This window comes from Gymnogyps californianus, chromosome Z (assembly GCF_018139145.2).
Source record: "Gymnogyps californianus isolate 813 chromosome Z, ASM1813914v2, whole genome shotgun sequence".
Classification (NCBI taxonomy): Eukaryota; Metazoa; Chordata; class Aves; order Accipitriformes; family Cathartidae; genus Gymnogyps; species Gymnogyps californianus.
This window is the reverse complement of record NC_059500.1, coordinates 85,020,842-85,040,046: the sequence shown is the minus strand read 5'-3', so window position 1 is coordinate 85,040,046 and position 19,205 is coordinate 85,020,842. Positions and strand designations below refer to the sequence as shown.

Here is a 19,205-nt window from a genome sequence, read left to right as displayed (position 1 = left end):
TAATGAGAAGAGAGATGATTCCATATTTCTTTGGATTCAGCTCATGGAAGCCTTTTGGTGTATTTCACTTTGTTTTTATGTAAATTCTGCATTGCCACACCATTTTGCTACTGCAGAGCTGTTTGAAAGTAAGACTCAATATGAACAGGAAGTTGAAGCTAACCAGCCTCATTTCATTGTTCTCTCACCACAGAAATTACAAACATCAAGCCAAAGTACAATAGAATTGCTTTAAACAGAAATAGCCCTATAAAATCTAACCAGACTGATTGTTCCAGGTATTTCTACAAACAGATTTTGGAATTTATGTCCCTGCCATATTCAAGGAATAGCCTACTGTTGTGCCAATGTGACTACCGAAATAACAGGTACTTGGTACCTGTAGAAGTCATGCACATGTGAAAATTTACATTGTCTGCAGATTACTATTTGCATTTAGAAATGTCTAAATGACATATGCTAAAGCCTATTTTGTGCTGCTACATGTATGTGCAGGCATGCTTAAGAATTTGTTTTCCTAGCACAGATCACTCAGGACAGTTACAATGTGTCGCCATTAAGTGTCATTGCATAGATATCTGGGTTATAGTTACTGCTTTAATGTTTGATCTTGATTTTTAAATCATTATTTCTTTTTTTTGAAAATGCTTGCAACTATGTGTCAATTGACCACCTTTTAGAACATACCTATACCCATTTTAGAAGTAATTTTAAACTTCAGGGTTTTTTTATTTGCAGGTGCGCAGAGCAAGATCTTCACTTCATTGAACAGTACCTGGAAACAGTTTGACAGCTAGAATGACCTGCTGTTCAACTTTTCTTGAACTGGAATCAGACACAAAAACCAAAACTTCCCCAGGATTCGTTGTTGACCTAAATGACAATGTGGGAGACTTCAGGGTAAAATGAGCAGAACGAGAAACATTTTGCACAACACGAGAGTTACCCCTGTGAGGGTGACCCCATGTTGATTTCACCAGATTCTGACTCTTCAAAAATCAGTGGTTTACCGCTTGAGAAGCTCAGAAAAGCAGAAATGTTGTCCCCATTTGAGAAATCCCACAGACACTTGCCTAACACGGAAGACAACATGGATGTAAAAAATGTGTTTAAAGCCCAGGACAATATTTCCTGCCTAAGGGATTTTTCAGAGAACGGTGATGACCTAATTAATTTTAACGGTATGGTCAGTGTCACTGCTGGAAAAGCAGAGAAATACTGCAGCAGACAGGTGCATTCCCACCCTACAAATGTAATCACTTATCACACAGACAACTGTTGCCTTAACACGGAAGACTCTGTATCTGGTCAGTCTCTGGCAGATGTCCAGGCATGTAAAAAGACTGGGCTCGGTAGACCTCTAACCATGAATACCCTGTTCAGTGAGCAGGCAGATACTCCCACAGTAAATCGTAATTATTTTGTAAAAGATGATTCTGAAAATTCTGCCACTATTCTGGAGATTTATGCAGAGAAAATTCCAAGTTTAAGTGATGACTTTTCTGATGGTGACCTAGAGTATTTTGAATGTTCAGATGTGCTGACAGTGCATGAAAATGAAATTTGGAAAAAGAAATTACAATTTTTATTAGAAAGTGATGATGAAGATGATTTAAAACTGAGTAAAGATTGTGATGGGTGTGCTTACTTCCTCAGTGAAATGCCTTGTGTGTTCCAAGTGTCAGATAACACTACGCCTATGGATACCACCATTGGCTTCTGTGGTCATCACTCAAAATTCGAAGGAGTAAATGTAAGGAGAGACCCCTCTATGTACAGCCAGTCAACTCTGCAGACAGAGATGACTCTCACTGTTGGACACCACCGAGATAAAAGCACCAGTTTGAAAGACAAAGAAAAGTATAAAGTGCCTGTTGCATCTGCAGCCAGTGAAAATGACCATCCCAGAGCTGAAGAAGAAAATAATGGAAGTGGCCACTCAGCTGCAGGTTTCTCAACTGACAAATCAAAGAACAAGGATAATATACGTGCCAAGGCGGACTCCTCTGCTAGTGGCATAGGTGCTTCTTTGACAAATCAGGCTTCAGAGACGATGACAGAAAACAGTACAGACAAGGACTCGCTGGGTGAAAGCTCATTGCTGCTAGAGGAGGGGAGAAGAAATTTGCCGGAGGAAAATGCAAGGCATGCTGTCTGTACCTTAACAGAAAGTCTAAGAAGAAACCTTTTAAAGTTGTTAAATCCTAAAGAGCTTTGCAGATATGTAAGTAATATAGGACAATCTTTTCAGACTGCAGCAGAGGTTAGGGAATCCAGTGCTCTGTTTCCCAGTCAGGAAGGTGTCATTTCAACACAAATCCCCGAGGAGACAGAAAGCTTGCAAATGCAGGCTGGTTTGTGTCATACAGAAGAGGCAGATAAAGACTGTCATTGGGAAAGGAAAAGGACTTGGGGCCTGTCTGAGCAAAATCAGATGCCAAATGAAAACGTCTCACCCAAGGTAAGTAAAGTGTTTATCATTTAATAGAAAGAGCTGCTCTACTGATTTAAATGCATTTTATTCCTGTTTGTCACAAAATAATGTGAAATTTAAATTACTTTGAAAGATACTATTCATGTACTTCTGAATGACAGCTACGGCTGGGAAGGAAATCTGGTTTTGAAAAAGGCCCAAATAAACCATAAGCTGTTCTAATTATAGAGTGAGACTGATGATAGTAAGACGCACTAATGGGACTCTGGACAGCTGGATAGGGAAATCTGATATGTAGGCTATTGCAACAGGTCTTGCCAAAGTAATGTTTCTTTCAACACAGAAAGTTTCTCAAATACCTATTGTGAGCAGAGAATGTTTTGATTTAATTTCTTTTCAGTTTATACGCAAAGAACAAAATTGTCATCCACTTATGGTGCTGGAAATCTAAAACAAATCAGCAGGGGTTTGCTCTGAATTTATAACAAGGAGGGGAATTTAATCCAGAGTGTTCATGTTACAGAGGTGAATGGAGCTTTGCTCTTTAAAAATAAAACAATGAAAGAGTCAGATATTCCAGTTGAAATGTAAAAAACAGTTAAAAATAAAAGACCCAAAGTGGTACCTTCTGTGTACTTGCATATTTTATGCTATTGGTAGGAAATCAACTGGGGAAATCAGTATAGTTGCACAGACTGATATGATGCTCCACCAGTTTTCATAAGTGGGAGAATTGGATCATACTTTTTATTTCACATAGTAAAGACTCAAGATATATAAATACGTATGTATGAGTATTAAATCATGAATAATCTTATTATCACTGACTTTACTGATTTGAAGGTGTGTAGCTAATTGCACAGAAAAAAACCATTTATGACTAATAAACACAAGCTTTTTCCAGTTCCACATGCTTTTCTTCATCTATATTATTTAGGCAAAAATGTCTCCCAGTTCTGGGTAATAGACTGACTTTAATCTCACCACTGGAGTGTCTTAAGCAGTCAAAAATCACTGAATTCTTCTGCCTGAAAAAAATCCATAGGTTTCTCTGTTTTTATAGTACATAAAATTCCAATGACATTTTAGCAGCACATAATGTTCTTATGATGGGGAATACCCCTATTGAAATTAACCTACTGAGAATTTCTTGACAGTATGTATTACAAGAGGCATTGTTTCATTTTTTTTCAAGTGCAGTACAATAATTTAAATCCTAGAAGCCTCTTGGCAAAGAGCAGCTGTTACGTTACTGTGCATGCCATGGCCAAATTTCAGATTGGCTAGTTAGACTCTTGCTACCTGCGGTCAGTGTGTATTTATTCTCTTTGTGTGTCCGTGACCAACATTTTACATTAGATAAAAATTAAGTAGGAAAGAAGTATCAGTGTACACAAAAGGGCTAGAGATGAGCACAAACCAAACCCATGGTTTTAAACACGCATGAATGAAGATGAAATTTAGGTGGAGGTTCAAAATTATGTGGTCTTGAATATGAGCCAAACAAAAGCATCCCATGTGGAAACTACTCTTTATAGCACAAGGAAAATGTGGACAGCTTCTCACAGCTCCCATATAGTAAGCCAGAAACTCCTCAGCAATCTGTTTGTGTAACCTAAGAAAGGCAAGAAAGAATCAACCTCCTATTGCTGCACACAGGTTTACGTAAAAGTGCATTGTGGTATTAGCTGGAGCCCAGCGTTTGAGACAGCTCTTCCAGGAGCAAGGTGAAGGACTCATAGCAAAAAACACAGCTGACGGCTTTTGAAGAGTGTTGTATTTTCCCTCTCCATGTGGTGAATCAGGTCTACTGAGAGGTACATAGCAGCCACAGAACCACAGCACTAATTACCCAAGGATTTACACTTCCCCTTAGTGCCAAGTTGCCTCTAACTGGAACAACCTTTGCAGTCTGTCTTGTGCAGCAACTGCTGTTCTGGGTGACTTCTCCTTCCATTAGATGGTCAAGGTGGGAGGCTCCTGACTCCTCTCATGACCTCATGATCTAGCCCCAGGTGAAATTCTTTATTTATCTAATGCTTCAAAGCAGCTTAATTAATAATAGGTCCTAAAAGCCAACTGTGCCAGCTGTATGATATTACATACTGTACAGAGAGCCAGGAGGCTTCAAGTTTGCAGTGTGTCATTCAAGAGTTGGTCTCTGTTTAGTGTTCAGCCAGCACCCTCAGCATAAGGTACTGGTGTGACTCCTGAATTACACAGCCCATGTCTATAGCCTGCCGAATGCCAGCAATGTTGGTGAGGTCCTGCTGGAACTGGCAGGTTCAGAGGGATTCCAGGGCATAAGCAAAATACTTAACGTTTACGCTGATACCCCAGGAAGAATGGCATGTCGTGTTTGTATATTTCTAGAGCATTTTTTTTCCTGCTGATTAGATCTACTGTTCATCCTGCCGTTATTTTGTTTTCGCTCATGTCAGAACAGCCTGTTCTCATAAAATTTGAGAGATGCTTGATTTGACCTTCCTGACATAAATTTACGTCACTTCTAGATAATTTTAAATTTTATTGTATAAAAAGGAGAGAAGCAGAACTGACATAGAATTTACAAGTAATCAGGTAATCTGGTTGTGCACAAAAAGTATTTTGTCTAGCACATAATACCTCTGCTTTGTTAGATTCCAGGGTAGCCAAAATTGCAAGGACTGCATAGACTAATGAAGCTGTTCATCTGTTGGGCTACTGGCCCTGTTTAATATGTTAATGGTGGCTATCTGCTGTTGTGTGTGATGTCCTAGAAGCTGCCATGTGTAATGGAGAACTGTGATTTAGTGTGTTTTGTTGCTGGGGTACTCTCTAAGTTGAGAGCTCCCTGCTCTGCAGTTAGTACAGAAATACAGGTGCTAGTCATGTGCACTGCACTCCAACACTATCATGTAGGAGAGGGTGTGTGCTGGGAGCAACAAGCAGAAAGATGTGGGAAAAGGGTGGAAAGGTAAGAGGGGAGGAAGGAGCTGGGTTACACAGCAAAGGAAGAGCAAAAGGAAACTGTTTGAAAGGGTGTCAGAACAGTTACGACAGGTTAACTCTGCCCACGAGGAGTTAGATTGAAACCCAGCAAATGGTTTCACATAGGCCAATAAAGGCCCAGCTGTTGGATGGGAACTGTTTTAATTACTGGCTTTGAATACAAAATGGGTGAGGACTTCTGTTCCAAAACAGTAATGAGTAAGAATTACTGTGCATGCCCAACACATCATTTTCAATCAGCTTATAGTTGTTTCATTTTTCATTCAAATGTTTTTAAAGTACATCTCTGCCTCTTGTCTCATTTGAGTGAATAGTTGCTGGAAAAAAGGAAGGTTTTCTGGTTATCTGAGCTCAAAACCTAGTCAGTTATAATTTTTTATAAGACATGTATTCTTACTGCCTCTCGGTGCAACTTGCCGCCGCTCACAGTTCTTTTGCTGGAATTTTGAAAAAACAATTTGCCTAAATCTGTTTCCTGTGACAGAGGAAGCTGGGATCCAAATCTCCTCCAACTTTGAATCTTAGCAGAAATTAGTTCTTTCATTTCTCAAAGTTTTTCACTTCATTGGAAAGTTTTGCACTCTGTATAAAATACTTCAGTAGTCCTTGGGTGCAGAATAACTCTCTGTCAAGTGGCTAGCATGCTTTATTTCTGAATATTATATTCATACTATGTGCCACAGATGCAACAGGAGAGTTTGAGAGGCTACACCTCATCCTTTCTAATAGGCTAGAGTGGTTGGTGCATTCACTTGAAAAGGTGGTCTTGTCTCAGACTTTTGCTCTGAGTTTGGCTGAGATGAGAGCTGAATGTTCCCAGGGAACAGTCTGAGCCTGAGCAGCGTATTAAGGGGCAGGCGCTCTGCAACAGAGCAAACAGAGGAGTCCTAGTCTGAGTAACTAGAGCTCATGCAGGCTGTGATACCAGCCCTGCTCGTTCAATAGGATCCACCCTAGGGCTGGCAGATAACATCCCATTTTGTCACCTGCGTTATAGTTGGCTCCAGTCTTTCCTGGGAGACACACAAAAAACCCATCTGTTGGAAAATCCTTACCACTTCAGAGCATGGACCCATGACAGCTGTGCGTGGTCAGCCTATTGCTCTATGTTGTTGTCAAAGGCAGAGAACTTGCTTTCTGTTCCTTGAAATACTATAGTTCTTACTTACCTTGCTCTTTTTCTGCCTCTTCAGCACGAAGAGTATTTCTCCTATATTTCCTTCCATAACTCAGAGGTGACAAAAGTGCTCACTTACTCTGTATGGCCCTTCTTTGCTTTTTATTTAATTGTTCCTGTCAGGCTTTGGAACACAATGGGTCTTGTTAGCAGAGCAAAAAAACCAAGGAACGGTCCTCCTTACATTGTGATTTTACAATAGATTAAAAAGAAAGCTCTGCTTTTGAAGTAGCTGCTTCCATTTTCCTTTTGCATAGCTATCATGTAACTGATTTACCTGCTTATCCCTCCTTTATTCACAGTAACCATGGCTTTATAATGAAAGTACATGGTCTGTATATTTCATGTGTGAGTTTAAATACGGAACTGTGATTCCATCTTTCTGTCGTCACGCACCAGGCAGTTTGTTACACACACACAAATTAAAATTGCTTGTTCTACTGCATTCACATAATTAAATTCTCTAGTTTGTTACCGTTCTTTTGTCACCCCTGGAGTCGAGCAGACTGTCCAGTAATTGAAGCAATTGTTAAAATGTATGACATTAAACCCAAGAAATCTTCTGTGAGAACAGGGAACAAAAAACCAAATCAAGATGAATAGTTCTAGGACTGTGTTAGCTGAAATAAATCTAATATAAGAAAATACCAAAGTTAAAGCCAGCAAGGTTTCCTAAAACATGTTTAAAGGATTTGGATATAAGTACTTTCAAACAAAAATAACATGGAGCTGATTACCACATACCCTAGGAGCACATACCCCTGTTAAATATCAATTACAAAATTAATAAATGTGCCACTATGAGGCTTCAATTTGCATTTTCTTTTCAGACCTACTTTTGTCAAATGCAAGGCAAGGCACTCCATTACAAGCCCCCTTTTGTCATTGTATTTATTTTCCAGCCATCAAAATGTGTGTCTACACTCTACAGTGCTGCATGTCTATAAATGCTTGAGACAGACAGATGCCGACATGGACAGACACACAGATTAGATAGATAAAAGGGTTCTTGAAATAATCAGCCCACTTTCCAGTGGGCATGAGAGAGCTGTCTATTTTCAGTTTCATACCAACAGCAGGTAGGGACTGACTGATCCTATGTCTAAGCAAGAATTCCACAGGTTTTAGTAAAAGCTGTGATTGAGGCTGCTGTGGCTATAAGGAATAGAAAAATAAACTCTGCTTTCCAGAGGTTTGAGGGGGAAGTGGAAGTGGCAGAAGGAGCACTAGGCTCAGACCAAATGCTCAGAACCGACTGAGAAGAGAACTGGAACTGACTGTAGAGATACATTCAGGCTCACATCGCCCTTGGCTTGAGAGAAGGTGCGTGTCTAAACTCAAAGACCTAGAGACTGGCGTCTTCTCCTGCAGAGCAGACTTGAGCAGGAGACCAAGGCATTGGGAATCAGAGGGGACTGCAGTTGTGGAGCTGAGGTTCCTAGGCTCAGGGTTTCTAGGTAAGTATGCACTGGCCAAGGAGTTTTGAAGACAGTGTGGTGGCAACTGCATGGTGCTTGGGGTGGGAACAGCAGTTAAAGTCATTGACAAAAATTTTCTATATCTCTTCCTTCCCCGTTGTCCACAGCATGTAGTCAGCTCCACATCCTACTCAAGCTGAATGGAGAAACAGAAAGGATGAAAGGAGTTGCAGCTGAAGTGGGTGGCTTTTGCAGCAAAGGAAAGCAATATTTACTACAGCCGGTAATCCTTTTACCATGAACTTATGGAAACTAAGAACCTAGTGTCTGAGCAGCCCCTGCCTTTACCTGAGCACACAGCAACTCATGGGAAATCCTTCATTACATATCCTTCACTAAGTAACAACACTTGCTTCTTTTCAGAATCGCTTCTCTGAATTATGTGTCTGCCAGCACTCATTACACATTTACAGCTCTGCTGTAACCCAGAGGACTCACCCATTATGTATCATAGTTGTTAATTTCAGCCATCCAGCACATCATTACGAGTTAACAAATAACTACGGATGGAACTGGGACTCACAAGGAAAAAAAACCAACCCAAACCAGTTATGAAGTTGAGTTTGTGGCTGGATAAAAGCTAAAAAATGAAAAATGTCTACAAATATTGGTGGCTTTTAAACTCAGTCTGATGTTTTTTAACATTTCTTCATTCGTGCTGGGAGTAGGTGCAAAGCTTCAGACAACCACTAGAAAGATACATGCTCAAATGTACAAACTAATTCATGAGGTCCATGTTGTTATATCCTGTTAATGGCTATTTGAAAGTAACTATTTTTTCTAAAGGTTGACTGCTAAATTGCTCTCTGCTTTTACAGATTGTTTTGGCAAATGAATGGTAACCAAAAGCATAAAGCATAATTTGTTTAGGAAACAATGTATTTTTGTCTAGTAAAAAATTGTAGGCTTCTCCATCTATGATTTGCTATGGGTGAAACATGCTCACCACCTCCGTGGAATTGATTTAGTGCTGAAGAGGACTAGAGAAAATCCTGGAGAACAAAAGCTTGGCAGGAACTCTGGAACAAGAATTTAGGAGTGAAAGCTCAGTTCTGAGGGGAATGATGAACGGTTAACAGATTTGGTATGCCAGGCAGATGGCAGCACTTTCTTCAGCCCATGCAAGCCCAAACATCAGCCAGTCGTTCTCTTTAATAAGGTCTGCACTCCTTGCATAAATTCAGTTTGGCTTAGTTTAATTGAGGAATGGATTTTTTCTACATAAAGTGACAATTTGGAATATTTCGATATAGAAGAATAAAGGAGATGCAGGAGGAATATGGATTTTTATTTCCTGCCCCAGTTTTCCCAGCAGTACCCCTAAGGTTGAAATGCATGTCTCATTGCTAGAGGAGGGCTGAACATACCTTATATTGAACAACTCATTACCACTTGGACAGAGGCAAGATCTGGAATGATCTCTGGCACTCCCTTTTGAAGCGGGACTTGTCACCTCAAGAGGTCAGAGGTGACCAAAGACAAATTTCGGAGATGGCTTAAAACTGACCCAGAGATGATCATTTCTTGGTAGGAGTCTTGTTCTGAAGTACATAGCACGGCAGACGTGGGGTGCATTCTCTGAAACTTTTCAAGACTGACACATATTAAGAAGGCATCTTTGTGAAACTTAAGATAACAATGCCCATGATGGAAGCAAAGGGGAAGGCAAGCTCCCAAAAAAATAGTCTGGGTAGTTCCAGAAACTCATCAGTTTGGATTATGTAATAATTACATAAGTATGGTGGGACACTCTGACTGTTAGCAAAAGACATAGATATGACTGTTTTGGTTTGGTTTGGTTTGGTTTGGTTTATTTTATTTTATTTTATCTGCTTTTATCTAGCTGGACTATATCAGTCATTGATCGTCATCATGATTAAATTTTATATTTCTCAGCATTTGGATCCAGATCTGAAACTCACCAGGGTTCAAGGCTGTTAAGACCCAGGAGTTTGATTTCAATCCATTAGGTTGATAGCTACAAGTCAGAAACTTGACTGTTGACAAATATTAAAAATAAAATTAAAAAAAAAAAAAATTAGGTACATTTCAAGCCAGGACTCTAGTTCAGGCCTGTGTCAAGCAGCAATTCTAATTTTTAATTAATTTTTTTTTTTTCTTCTCTGTAGAATCAAGGTGCTAATCTTAAAATCTTTACCCAGAATTGTGAGAGACTACGTATGGAGCCCAAAATAGAAAAGGAAGGCATCTTCATGACTTGTGAGAGTGCAGGAACCGTCCATCCAGCTTCAGAAATGCTCTGTACTGAAAAGACAATGCAAGCAAAAAATGCAAATTTACAGACCTATTCTCAACACCCTGCTCCTTGTACTAAGAGAGAAAGTTGTCACCAACAAGTCTTCTGTGAACAAGGAATTAATATTATTAGTAAAGGCAACAAATCAAAGAATGACGTATCACCTTTTCCTTTATGGGATACAGACTCTGTTCCTGATAAACAAGAAAGTTTATGTGCTGTTCTCTCTTCTGCAAAGCTATGTGATGAGCCAAGGGAGGGAGAGCAAAGGTATAGTTTTGACTCACACGATAGCAACGACACAGATATTCTCTGCAGTCTATCATGTGATGAATCTCTGTTTGAAGCTAATCCCAAGTCAGTCCTGGAATCTGGAGAACCTGGGTGCAAAGGAGATGCTGATATATCTGCAGTGCATGACAAGCTGTGGAAACTTCTTCATGAAGATGACTCAGACTATCAAATCCCATTTGAAAACCTGGGGATCAGAAGTTTAGAAATTAGGCCGACAGATATCAAAGTCACATCAGAGACCTGTTCTGATCATCTTTTGCCAATAAATGTGATAGAAGAGCAGGAACCTATTACACAACCAGCTAGTAGACAACGAACAGAGAAAGAAAACCGCAATGTTTCTAATATCCTACTTAAAACAGATGAAGCATGTAACAGTGCATCCATAGGAAACATTTGTCTTGCACAAATGGTAGAAACAGATGGTATATGTCTAGATTCTAGCACTGTAAATAAAACAGAAACACCATCCATTTGTGTTTCAGCAAATAGTATCATCTTAAATACAGGGGAGTGCTTGGAGCAGAAGCCAAATCAAACGTTAACTGACAGTAATGGATCCATTCAAATGACTGTTGCTTGGGAAGGAAAGCTTACCATTAATAATGCTTCCCAAACATGTGGTGCACATTCTCCTCGAAGATTAAAGAATGCTCAGAGTGGTAATTCAGCATGTGACAAAGAAAACCCAGCTTACATGTCAGATAAGTCGCATGGGACAATTGGACAATTACTTCATACTGAGCACAACATATCCTTGATAAATGAGTCTGTAACTGGTAAAGGGTGTCATTTTAGAGACTGTTATCCAGCAAGAAAAGAATTGGCTTATTTCCCTGAAGAGAAAGACATTTTCCCCAGTGAAAATACCAGTCAGTTTACACATGAAGAACACTCTTCTGTTAGCACCATACATAATGTTTATGAAGAGAATTTACAAGAAAAAGGAAATCACTCAGACTTGAATGCACGAAATGACACTAATTCTTACAGTTATCATCTTTCAAAAAATAATGACTGTCAAGATTTTCAAGTTGTTTCTAATGCACAGAAATACAATTACGTAATGCAATTGCCTAATTTAATTAAGACTCCCGAAACCATAACATGTGAGAATCTACCCCAAAATATAGACCAACTGACAGAAATAGAAAAACAAGAAGTGGCATTCACTCCCTCTTCTGGGGATCCATTTTTAAGAGATTTTTATGTAGAAGTGCCCAGATATGAACCATGTAAAACAGGAGAAGAACAGAGAGAGGTTTGCATAGGTGATGAACAAAGGGCTGAAACTTCCTGTGACTCAGGAGTTAGTCATGTTTCAGAGAGTCAGACTGTAGTTTCCCCTCATAATACATCAGAACAACATGTATTTTTTGTTAACAACACCTTCAAGTCTGATGAAGAGTTAAAAACAGATTCTTCAAAAAATCACACATACGCATCTGGAAGTGTAACATCAGTTAGTACCCTGCTGCCTAGAAAGGCTCAAAATGAGTACCGTAGCATAGCAAATGAGGATTATAGAGATATCAGTAATCAGTTAGATATCCAACAACTGACTGTAAAAGAAACATTACCATTCTTCACACCTGTAAGCCAGTCGGAGGGCCGCCTTACCAGTATATCAGCAATGGGGTGTCCTGGCACAGGAAGTCAAGTAAAAACTGAATCCACACAAACTGCAGTCAAAGTAGGTGAAAATTTGAGTACGCTGGAAACTTTCTGCAAAGCATTGCAGGATCAGTTCCATAGGGTACCTGAAGAAAACAAGGAGGCAGCAGTCTTGTGTAAAAATAAACAAGAGATTCAAAGAGCTATTGAATATAACCCAGATGAAGCTGAAATGAAGTCTCCTTTGCACACTTTAATTAGCTCCAAGGCTCAGAGACAGTTTATGAATATTAGCACTAAGAAGTCCTGTCCTGACTTAATCTCTTCCAGCAAGCTAACTGAGGTTGATAATTCAATTAAGTCTACTGAGTATGATAAAGATGAAGGAGTCATGACATCAGAGAGTGTAGTAAGTGGTTTAGTTAATTTGCCACTAGTTGATTCAGGGAACAAGCAGTATTTTCAAGAGCAACCATCCTGCAGCAGAACTCAGCCATTCTCCTTAGCGTTGACCACATATGGTCCATTCCCAGTCAATGCGGAAAGGCTAAGAAATCAAGAACGGTCAAAATCCTACCAGACATCACCAACTGTTGCTGAACCTGAGCCCATCAGATGTAAACAAGACCCAACAAAGAGTGGGCATTTAGCTGCTGGAGCTAAGAAGAAATTACCACCAGCAACACTGTCAAAAAAACCCCGACTGGAGGAGAGAGGAAATGTCAGCAAGGATCCTAGCTGTGTTAAAAAGTCTGTGAAGAGTGAGGCAGGCATGATTCATAAAGAAGATAGAAAAGAGCAAAGGAAACTAATTTTGAAAAAGGATAGCAAGGGTAAGAGAAAACTGATTTTCATTTCTGTCCTTTCCCATCGTTCTGGCTACAGTACGAAATTCAAATTCGTTAAACACACTGCAAGCCTCCTTTAGTCTAAATCATGTCAGCTAAAGGTGTCCTGCCCTCACTGATTTTAATTTCCAATTCTGTGAACTTAGTAACTAGTGCTGTGCCCGTGCCACAGAGCTGAACCCTCCCTAACATCCTTTTCCTAGCTGGCAAATATATTAAATTTATGAGCTTTTTAACCTGTTTGAAATAGTTACTTCTTCATTTGTCTCTTCGAGTAACTTTTCAGGGATGTATAGTGTAATGGTACCACATAACTACACACAATATAGCAACTGCAAGCCCAGTACTTGCATGTTGCTATGTTCCCACAGGGCTGTGTTCCCAGTTATGCTTCTACATTGTGGCTCCCAATTCTTACCCTCTCTTGGTTACCAAATGGTTTTATTACTAGCAAAGTATTATTGTTATTAGTAGGGTGCCACTGATAAACATAATGTTTTGCAGTCCTATCTGATGAGTGATGGCTGGTTCTGCATTCCTTTTCACCACTGTTTGTCATAAATGACACTGATGAAATTAGCAATATTAAACTGACAGAGAAAACATATAATTGAAATGAGATTCAGGTTGCTTGTCAGAGTCTCTAGGAGGTTGCTAACAGGTAAAACAAAATGCAGACAGGAGTAGCAATAGTGTGACAGATAGACAGATGAAGTATTTGTGGTTTCTATGGATACTTTGCAAGGACCAAGGTCTTATTTTTACCTTTTGACATTACATTTCATGTTCTCATCATAAAATAATTTAATAGATCAGAGGAAGACTGAACAGTGACTAAAGGTAAGCTACACAACTATGAAGCTTTTCAGAGATTCTAATTATGGTGCAGTCTGGTGAGAGTTCTACTTTTCCAATGACATTTAAAAAAACCCCAAACTTTTCTCTGAAGATGTGTCCTTTGCCAGAGAACCAAATGTGTGGGAAGAGAGACACATTCCTTCAAAGCAGAGCAAGCAAACTGCAATTACTGAGAAATGCCTGATCTTTTTCCATGTACCTGAGGCTATGCTTGAAAAATGTTTTAAACATTCAGACTTGCATCAGATAAGACTGAATTTTCTTAACCTGCTTATGATCTGCTTCAGTCTAGACTGAAATGAATGTATGTTTGTACTTTAGAGAATTCTGTGGACCTTTGCCCAGCATTAAGGGAAGGTTGGTATGGTTAGTCTGGTATATACTCAGTGTTCTCTTTTGTATTATTTTCAGCTGCAGGAGGGACGACTTTGTGGTTAGGGCAGGGAATCTGGAGCCGTTAGTTCTATTTACAGTTCTGTCACATACTCTCTGCGTCATTTTAGCCCTGATTCAGCAAGATTCTTAGGCCTAAGGACTTAAGTGACTACAAGTTAAACATAGCAGTGAATTCCAGGTGCCTGACCCTTCAAGTTGGATCCAGCATTCCTTCGGCATTAGATGGGGAAAGTTAGACTGCAGGAATGGGATCCCTGAGGGAGATGTGTCATGCCAGCTCATTCAGAGTGCAGCAGCTCAGAATTAACACAGTAGGAAACATAACATCTTGCATTTTACATCCCTTATGTCTAGCAGGGATGTCTCAGTTGAGCGCAGGGATGTGTCATGATCCCAAAACCTTTCCCTAAGTATATGTTGATTCCCTTTCTTTCCAAGTACCCTCCATCCTCCCGCTTACGCCATGCCCATGTGCAAAAATGCTGGAGCATTCTGTGAGTCAGTAAACAAGTCTTAGCAGAGAACTAGGTTTTCAGTACCTTCCCCAGACTGGGCAGAGTGCTCTCTTTCTGTAACCTGAGTGATTCTTGGATTTGTTCTGCACAATGGTCAATGTTTAGGAAAAGAACCGTGCCCTATGGCTGGAAAGGTAGGGACTTTCTTTAGCGGCGGGAAATTAATCCTTTGAAACTGAAGAGGGAAGCAAAGGCCACTGACATTACCAAATGCAAATATCTAACCACTAAGTGTGGGTGCCTCCCTCCAGCTGTGTTTTAAAGGAAATGGTGCCATCACTGCATCTTGCAAAGAGTCTCAGCCTGGCAGTGTATGTTAGGTATGTTCCAAGAACACCTTGGAGACTGAGCATCTCCTGGGACTTAAAGTCTTTTCTCTCAAAGGCTGTGATCAGTTAAAAAAACCTACTGGTTACAAGTATTCAGTTAATATGAATTCTCATTATGTAACCATATGGTATGCTCTGCCTTTGTGGTGTCTTTTTTTTTACTGATAAAACCAGCTGGTCCTTTAGTCAGAGAGAATGTGTTTTGATTCAGAAATTATTTTATGTCGATGCCTTTTCAGGCTAGAACTTCCCTTGGGTCCTGTTCCATAAATTCAAAATGTCTTTGCATTGATAACGTTTCCATTGACTGGGTGGGGCACTGAATCAGTCTTTTAAAACCTCTGTATTTTAAAGCCTTGGTTTCTGCATCAGAAGAAATCATAATTATTTACCAGTGTTGTCAGATTCATATTCTTAACATCTGCAAATCATTCTGGGATTCCCTTAAAATGCAAAACCAATATCATTATCTTCTAATCCTAAACTGTGGCTCCTCTGTTTCAAGCTCCCAGGCTGCTGAAGAAAATCCAAGCAGAGTTGTTCCCTGACTGCTCTGGAAATATTAAGCTATGCTGTCAATTTGGTGACATTCATGGTGACTCCACCATTACATGGACTAAAGATTCCAAGTTACTAGCTCGCCTGCAGAGAAGGTAAGTGAATGTTTCTGAAGGACTGGTAGTTTCTGAATAGCTTTTGGGAAAATATGCCAGTGATTCACTCTTGTACCTGTTAACCTGTTAACCTGTTTAAACAGGGTAATTAAGAAGCATATCTTCACACAGTGCATTAATATTGGTCATAGTCTGCATTCCATCACCAGTAATTCCTCTCAGCCTATTCATAACCAGTCTCATCCAACTTTCAAGTACTGTAAAAGATCAAATGAAGTTTGTACCTCAGCACCCAGCCAAACAACATAAACACGCTTGGTTAGTATGTGGGAGGCTGGCTGTCCTTGTGTGGTGGACGTGAATTGCTGAAACAACTAACGTGCAATGTAGAGCTTGACATGATTATTCCGCAGTATCAATACAGACTGGGGGATGAATGGATTGAGAGCAGCCCTGCAGAGAAGGACTTGGGATACTGGTGGACAAAAAATTGGACATGAGCTGGCAATGTGCACTTGCAGCCCAGAAACCCAATTATATCCTGGGCTGCATCAGAAGAAGCGTGGCCAGCAGGTCCAGGGAAGTGTTTCTCCTTGTCTACTTCACTCTCGTGAGACCCCCACCTGGAGTACTGCATCCAGTTCTGGGGTCCCCAGTACAAGAAAGACATGGACCTACTAGCGCAGGTTCAGAGGAGGCCACGAGAATGATCCAGGGCTGGGACACCTCTCCATTGAAGAAAGGCTAAGAGAGTTGGCGTTGTTCAGCCTGGAGAAGAGACGGCTCTGGGGAGACCTTCTTGCGGCCTTTCAGTATTTAAAGGGAGCTTACAGGAAGGATGGAGAGAGACTTTTTACCAGGGCCTATAGTGACAGGACAAGGGGCAACAGTTTTAAACTGAAGGAGGGCAGGTTTAGATTGGACATAAGGAAGAAATGTTTTATGATGAGGGTGGTGAGGCACTGGCACAGGCTGCCCAGAGAGGTTGTGGATGCCCCATCCCTGGAAGCGTTCAAGGCCAGGTTGGACGGGGCTTTGAGCAACCTGGTCTAGCGGAAGGTGTCCCTGCCCACAGCAGGGGGTTGGACCAGCTGATCTTTGAAGGTCCCTTCCAACCCAAACCATTCTGTGATTCTATGATTCTACTTTGAACTTCATATTCGGTATCGAATGGAACTTGAAGCTGATTGGATTAAACGATGGGAGTTGTATTTGAGGAAGAATGATCTCTCCCCTCAACCCAGCCAATTAACCTGACTCTGAGTGACTAGAGGCAGTGCAATGAGAAGGGTGGAAATAAAAGCTTTTTAAGACCTTTATCAGGATCTTTTCCAGCTTTTCTTAAAACTCCATTTTTATGAAACGAGCTATTTTCTTCCATAGCAGTAATGACATTCTTATCACGTAGCTCTTAAAATCTGTTTATAATGTTTCAAAAATAAAAAATTAACATTACCCAAAGTAAAAAAAGAAAAGATGTTTCCATCAGAATGCACAAAAATGAAAATGAAAGTTTTGTAGGAAGGCATCTTCTCAGATGTTCTTTTAAGTGGAGAGAAAAAGTTGCATGAATTGGTTAAACTTCCCATGTTCAGTAGAGTTCAGTGGAAATCTCCCTTCCATCACAATCAAAATCTAACTAGTTGTTTTGTGTGTACCCAAGCACCGTTTCTTCTTTTGGAAATATGCATCAATCTGCAGAAATATATAATCTGGACTGTTTGGTACATTTTAGTTTTACTTTCAATGGGGGGTGATTACAGGAAATTAGGCAACAAATCTTTGAATTTTTATTACCTGTCAACACATGGAAACGTGTATTAAAAAATACACATTGCTAGTAATATTAATATATGCTAAGTAATTTAATTTAAAAACTACTGTTGGGTAAAATTAGTTCTCCAGTGTGCCAAAATATCATGAAACTTCATGTTGCCAACAAAGCTGTGCACACCTTCACTAATTCACTTCACAAAAGCTTTAAAACACAATAGTCAGGTCTCCATAATCCCTGGATAGATTATCTGGTTTGCTGATAAATACTTCCATGGACATCCACTGTGGTACGTGTGAAAACCTTCATAGTCTAAGAGGACTTTTCACTGAGGCATAGCACAGTTTCAGTGTGGTTTTATGGCTTCCAGAGCCAGCTTGGGTCTGCGAGTACTGTAACTGCATTCATATGTCATTGCACCCCTGTTAATAACGTCTACCTTTGTGAAGTTGCATACACAGACATCAGACAGCAAATATCTAGCTTGAAAAAAGCAAAGGAACAGAGAAAGCTGAGTGAGGAGTCAATACTGAGGAACAGCATACAACATTTTGGGCTTTATATTCATACTTTATATATTTGGCCATGATATTGATAGGAATATTAGAACGCCTTTTGGTGTGATTTAATTATTTTTTTATTTGATTGAGGTACTTTTCTCTCAGAATGTAGTAGGATCATCTATTGTGAAACACATAATGGGCTGAATGCTTCTAAGTAGGGTGAAATAAAATGTTTTGTCTACTCGCATCATATTTGAATCAGCCTTTGCAGTGAGGGACAGAAATTCCAGGGACAGGAGGAGAGATATATGGAATAATCAGGAAAGATTTTTTAAAAGTATTAATGTGGAAAATTAACATATTCTGTTCCAGTGCCCAGGATGACTCTCCTGTCTCTTTGGCAATAGCTAAAGCCAGTAACAAAGACCAGGGAGTGTATTATTGCTGCTTGAATAATATGTATGGAAAGGTGACTGCTGAGTTTAATCTGACTTCTGAAGGTAAATCCCAGTTTATCATTTTGATTAATAATAATGACAATGGCAGTTTCCATTAATTTTTTTTTACTACAAAATCTGTTTCTTTGTTTCCTTGTAGTGTTGGAACATCTCTCAAGTTTTCAGAATTGTGAAGGTAAGTACACACATCTGCTTGAATGTGTGCTCAAATCTTTGTTCCTTCTGATTTCCAAATAGAGCAAAAGATGGAAAAATATAACCAGACTGAGACATTTTGACAGTTATCCCACAGGAAACTATGGGAATCCATTGAAGCAGTATTGTGTTTTTGCTAGCTGTCTTTCCTATTTTGCACTCACCTTTACTGTAACGTCAAAGATAAAATTCGCTTTAATTCATGGGAGTTTTGTAGGTGAAATACCATCATGTAGGATGGAATGGTTTGTGCAGGGTGATGGAGTACCCGCCATGACAACCTATTGATTTGAACTTGACTGTGTAACTTCTCAAGTGTGTTAGCTTGATGCACTAGCACTTCACATACAGTAAACAGTGAAATAGCATTGCATCACATCATACAGAGACACAGACACACACAGAGTACTGAAAACTCTTGGCAGAAAAACTTGCCAGTGGTGTTTGAACACATGGTCTTTGCAAGTCAC

The 19,205-nt window shown here is 39.8% G+C and overlaps 1 protein-coding gene across 1 annotated transcript in view; it reads left to right on the top strand.

Annotated features, from left to right (window-relative positions):
• The first annotated feature begins 964 nt into the window (after nt 1-964).
• ALPK2 (alpha kinase 2) overlaps nt 965-19,205 on the top strand; it is a 33,593-nt gene continuing 15,352 nt past the window's right edge. The window contains exons 1-5 of the mRNA XM_050913646.1: nt 965-2,461; nt 10,210-13,078; nt 15,697-15,844; nt 18,455-18,582; nt 18,680-18,715. Coding sequence (XP_050769603.1) covers nt 965-2,461; nt 10,210-13,078; nt 15,697-15,844; nt 18,455-18,582; nt 18,680-18,715 — 4,678 coding nt within the window. The remainder of the gene's footprint in view (nt 2,462-10,209; nt 13,079-15,696; nt 15,845-18,454; nt 18,583-18,679; nt 18,716-19,205) is intronic.